Source organism: Rattus rattus, chromosome 13 (genome assembly GCF_011064425.1).
Source record: "Rattus rattus isolate New Zealand chromosome 13, Rrattus_CSIRO_v1, whole genome shotgun sequence".
Taxonomy (NCBI): Eukaryota; Metazoa; Chordata; class Mammalia; order Rodentia; family Muridae; genus Rattus; species Rattus rattus.
In genome coordinates this window covers 65,070,351-65,075,947 of record NC_046166.1, presented here as the reverse complement: position 1 = coordinate 65,075,947, position 5,597 = coordinate 65,070,351, and the positions used below count along the sequence as shown (strand labels likewise).

General features: G+C 40.0%; 1 protein-coding gene across 1 annotated transcript; it reads right to left on the bottom strand.

Moving 5' to 3' along the window:
• Positions 1–686: 686 nt before the first annotated feature.
• Defb1 (defensin beta 1) lies at positions 687–3,778 on the bottom strand. Its single transcript, XM_032918829.1, has 2 exons — positions 3,718–3,778; positions 687–817 (listed from the first exon to the last, which is right to left on the bottom strand). Exons 1-2 carry the CDS (start codon positions 3,776–3,778, stop codon positions 687–689), a joined length of 192 nt encoding a protein of 63 aa, XP_032774720.1.
• Between the last annotated feature and the right edge of the window lie 1,819 nt (positions 3,779–5,597).

The window sequence follows — 5,597 nt, the reverse complement described above, 5'->3', positions numbered from 1 at the left end:
ACATTCACTATTTAAAAAGTATCTGTTTTCTCCTTCATGTTAGCACAAGGAATTACTTTTAGTCTCTGCTCACTGATGCTGGGAGCCTCCTATGTACAAAGTCTTTTCAGATTCATGAGAGAAACAAGTTAGTGGATTACAGGTTTAAAGCCATCAGTAGCTCTGAAGAGTGTTACAGCAGTCATTCTGTTGGTTCCAACTTGGGGTGGGAATAATGGCCAGTGGATTCAGAAACCTAAATACAACCACGGCAATTAGATCCAAAGAAGGCAGGTACTTTGTGGCTGCATGGAAATTACAAATATTAAGGAGGTGGCAGGGTGGTTGTTATGGTTTGATCTGAAAAAGCCCTGACTGCATAAACTAATTTAGGCAGAAGTGGCTCCACGTCCCTGCTCTGTCCTTTGCTACTTGAGATGAATTGGAGTAAAGTGGTCCTCATTAGTACATTTCTTGAAAAAAAATGAAATGGAATCATATTTACTTATTTCATGGCCTTATATCTCCTTGACAAGACAGGGATTTTGGACTGGTCTGTCCTTCATTGCATGTGCCCTAAAATAACCCAATTCTCTTAACTCAATATTGATTTGTACAATACTCATTTAGTACAAAGTAGCTACACCTTCGTGTGTTTTTCTTTATTAAAGCAATGATTACACATTATTCATGTGACTTCTGGAATACTAATATCGCTTTTGGCAACACTTGGCTTTTCCTTTATAACAGGTGCTAACAGAAATAGACAACCATGGGCATTCAAAGTAGTAACAGACGTTTTTCTTTTGGACACATTTTGCTGTGTCCTGATCAGTAGCTGCTAGAAAAGAAAAGAACAGAAAAGACTTAGTCTCTTGGCTGTAGCTGTGGTTACCTTTTGCACGTTGATGAACAGGTAAGAGTTCTATACAAAGTACATACAAAATTTTATTATTTAAAGAAAAAATTCATAACTTGTATCCTGGACATGTAATAACATATGAGCTGCCTTGAACTAACATACCATGGACAGTCCTACAGCTCAGTAGCCATATTGGTTGTGATTACTACATTAGAAAAAGCAAATGGAGAATATTTTCTTTTCTATTCATTTTGAGACAAGGTCTCACTGTATAGGCCTCACTGGTTTGAAATTCATTATTTAGGTTAGGCTGGCTTTGACTCATCCTCTTAGATTTGCAATTAAAGGAAGAACCATGCTCGCTAGCTATAGAAAATTCTCCTCACCACAAAATCTTCAGTGGAACAGTGGAGCTATGGTGGTGGGAGTAAACAGAACAAAACTCTGCTTTCCCTACCCCAACACTTTCTCAGAGAAGATTCACAGCCTAAACCACTCACTAGCTTGCTCACATCAAATCTATCTTTCTGAGTTCTGTCTCATAGCCTTTCTCTACATTCTATGGGTTCTGACTTCTGTTGTGCATGATTGTTGAAAGAACAATGCTCTAAATCTAATGTTGGCCTCAAAATGATCATTCCCAGTCAGATCCTCAAGAGGTGACCACCTCGAGATTTTGTTTCCATTTGTGGCATTGTCAGATGCTAGCATGACTCTAAGAGGATGCTTTGTGTATTCCATGTTTCCTGGTGAAGTATGTGCAGCTCATTGTCTAGTACAAGAAAGAGGTGAAAGAAATCAAGTTTTGAAAGCATATTGTTGTGTTCAGTTTTCTTAATGACATCATTAATCTAATCTATATATATATATATATATATATATATATATATAGTCTTTTAAGTTGTTTTAAATTATCAGCTTGATGGAGTCTAGAGTCACTTTGGAAAAGGGCCTCTTTTATGTCTGTTGAGATTATCTTGATTGTGTTAATTACTGTGAGATAACCCATTTTAATTGTGGATAGGACCATTCCCAGGCAGGCATCATGGATCATTTAAATGGAGAAACTGAGGAATAATGTACTCATTCATTGTTCTCTGATTTTGGACTGTGCTTTATTGCAGTTTCCTCTCTAGTTTCTTTGACAAAATATCCTGGGGAAAACAACTTATGAGAGAAAGAACTTAGTTCATAATTACAAGCTAGAATTTATCAGTACAAAGACATCAAGGTGGTAGGAAGTCGAAGAAGTTAGTTGTCACAACCACAATCAAAAGGAGAGAGAGAAAGAGAGACAGAGGCAGAGATAGATAGATACAGATAAACAGTGAGAGACAAAAAAGAGAAAAGGACAGTCAGAGAGACAGAGACAGACAGAAAGTGAGAGAATGCGAGAGAGAGATAGAGATAGAGAGAGATATCGAAACAGTGATAGAGTAATAGCAAGAGAGAGTGAGAAAGAGCAAGAGAGATAGATAGAGACAGAGACAGAGAGACAGAGAGAGCGACACAGAGAAAGGCAGAGAGAGGCAGAGAGAGTTTGCATGCCAGTGTTTAGCTCACTTTCTGCAGGTTTTTACAGTCCAGGCCCTAAGCCCTAGAAATGGTGACATTTTTAACAGGCAAGTCTTCTTATTTCAGTTAATGAGGCAAAGACCTATAGGTAACCTAGATAACCTGAATTGATATTCTCTTCCCATGCCACTCTAGCTTGTGTCAAGTAGACAACAGTATCCATCAGGTGGATACAATGTGACCACCTACTTCAGCTCCCATTGCCCTGGCTTCCCTGCTACAGTGTATCATATACTGAGATGGGAGATAAAATAAAGACTTTCTTCATTGTTCTTTCAGAATATTATACCACATCAGAAAAAGAAACCAAGGCAATTGCTAAGCAGAAGAGGTTTAATAGAATAGGACTGTTTTAGAGTCAAGGAGAGACTGAGAACTCAGTTCATTCAATGTCTCCCCAATGTAACAGATGATAATGTGTCCATTGTCTTCACAGCAAAGACACAGAGAGAGACCATGATGGAATCTCCTGCCCTTGTTTTGATTCTCATTCTTCCTAAGTACACCTCTGGCTGGCCATCTCATTCTGCTAATCTATAGAATGAAATTCTGTCGTTTCCTTTACTGGACTGTGTTAATCACAAGGAAGACTTAGTTATGAGCTTCATGTAAAATAATTCAGTTGTATTAGCAGATTTTGCTATGCAGTGATAATGGTTAGCTTGATTCCTCATCCCTTGGATTGGACTCTTGTCCTACTGAACGTAAGTTATGTGGTTGTAGTGGACTATCTAAGAAATAGGCATGACCCTTTTTATTCACAGGAACACTGTGAGGAATAATTAAAATGGCGGCCCTTGTACTTCATTCTAAGTCTACACTTCCTTCCCACAGGGCCTTCAAGACATGCATCATCTGTCACGAACTTACCTAATCTAAAACATCAAGTTCATCTTCCCCATTAGCCAAGTTTATTCCAGTCATGTGTTAAACAGGCCTGTGAAAGGCCATAAAGGAACAGGTGCCTGACTCTTGATAAAAATCTGGCCTCTTGGTGAGCTAAGCTTTCCTGGTGATAAAGAAGAATGGGTTCTACAAAGAATATTTTTTTTAGAGGACCATGAGAAGAAGAGGGTTGAAGATCTTGGGAAATCTCTATTACTAGCTCTTCATTCTGTCCAAGTTTATTGCCCTGATACCTGGGCCCCAGAATGAAGCCCCAATGTCTGTTGCCTGCAGGGTGTTGACCCTAGGAATGCTCTCCCACTGACCCTTCCTCAGACCTCAAACTCATTTATCATCAGTTCTTTGACCCAGTGTCCTCGGCTCTGGTCAGGGATTCAGCATGTCTTGGTACTTACCTTGGTTGACCGGGAAGAGGTAGAGAGAGAGGATCAGCAGCAGAAAGCAGGAGATCTTCATGCTTGCTGCACAGCGAGCTGATTAAAGACCAGACCAGAGCTGGGAAACTTAGCTCAAAGATGAACCCAAGCACAGAGTGCATCTGTCTTAATTGAGAGGCAGGAATAAGTAACCTCTGAGATGAGGCATAAGGAGGAGTGGCAATCTAGAGTGACTGTCCAATAGCTAAACCTTACAGTGTGTATACCGAGAAAACTCGAATGCTGAGAGCCTCCTGTCTCTGTTGCCTGGGCCTAGAGTTTGCTCTCCCCCTGAAATTGTTAAGTACCACTTGTCTAAATCAGACTCATAAATGCTCCATAGGAAACTGAGACTACTCCTTTAAACTATGTTTACCGCCAAGGATTTTAAACTTACACTAATTACACATTGGTTGGTTTCACTCACAGTTCGTACCCTGGTTGTTTTACAGTGCAGGACATGGTTGGAAGCAGAGGGAAATGTCTTCCCCAGACTCTCAGACCAAGAATTTGCTACAAAGGTGGCATTCTAACTCCTGGTCAGAGCCACTAAAAGAAAGGTGGAAACCAGGAGCCTGGATATTGTTTCCCTTTCAGTCAGCCATTGTCCCTATGTTTTCATTGACACACAGCTGTCTATGCTTTTCAAACTCTGGGGACAGCACTGGACAGTTATTCCAGAAGTAACTAGCAAAATGAAAATACTTAAATATTAAAATATTTATTTTTGATTCCCATGAGGGGTATTTTTTATTTACCAGTTCAGGTGTCCAGCTGTTGATATTTCCAAAGTCCCCATCATTACAGATGACTCAGATTGTAACGCTGTCGGTCCCTGAGTATAAATGTCCTCAGTGACCACAGAATCACATACCTTCTCACTGTGGATCCAAAATGGCCACACTCTGGGTTTGGCTCCTTTCTGTCTTGCAATGTAAAACACCCCACCCTCCTCTTAACTTTAGGTTGTAGGAAAATCTAGGTTTTTTTTTCCCTTAAGACTCTTTCCTACTGTCCCTTACACTGATTGTCATTTTCTGCTCTCTTTCACTCCTGCTGTCTCTAGATTAGCAGTAAGATCTGGAAAGTCAACTAGATACAATGTCATCTGAGGGCAAGAGTGACTCATTGCGTGCCTGTGTCCTCCTTTGTCTCTCACAAGAGGAAGCGCAGTAGGGCCTGTATCTCTCAGTAAGGCCAAGGCTGATCCTCTGGTGAGGTTTGTCTTAGCCTACTCCTCCATTCTTCCACTCTAGGGTGAGTGTTTTACAGATCAGCTTAATTAGAATTTAATGGGTTGAGAAAAATTATTATTGTCTGTTCCCCTGACATATTTATCTGATTTTACCACACTTGTGACAGTGATTGGTTTTCCTATCCCCCTGGCTCGATTGGTTTCTAAGTTCACTGAATGAAGTTGAGGTTTCATCTTCAGCACATTCTCCTCGCTGTGCACCCATTCGCCCTCCTTCCTTTTTACAAATAGAACATTTGTAGACACATACCATAGAAAGAATGGTATATTATAAGAAAGTGCTACAGTGATATCTGTCAGATGAGCACACACCCTCCATTCTTATGGAAATCATCTTCTTAGGTACCCGCTGTAGAAGTGAATATTGAAGTGAACGGTGGAAACGTGACATTGCCTCATGGGGACAAAAGAGCAGGAAAAAATAGGTGTTAGAAAAATTCATTAAGTGCTCAAATCACATTTTGTGAGAAAAGCAGATCCAACAGTAAACATAGGCTACATGTCAGAAAGAGAAATAAACAAGCTGTGAAAAAGGTGAAACCAATCCTTATCAAGTTCTCCCTTTAATTAGTTTACACTTTTCATTTACTCACTTGAAAATTTG

Bases quoted from the DNA above. Each gene is read 5' to 3' on its own strand.
- Defb1 (XM_032918829.1), bottom strand. From the start codon at position 3,778: ATGAAGATCTCCTGCTTTCTGCTGCTGATCCTCTCTCTCTACCTCTTC. The intron at 818-3,717 runs GTAAGTACCAAG...CTTTTCTAGCAG, and splicing joins CCTCTTCCCGGTCAACCAAG to CTACTGATCAGGACACAGCA.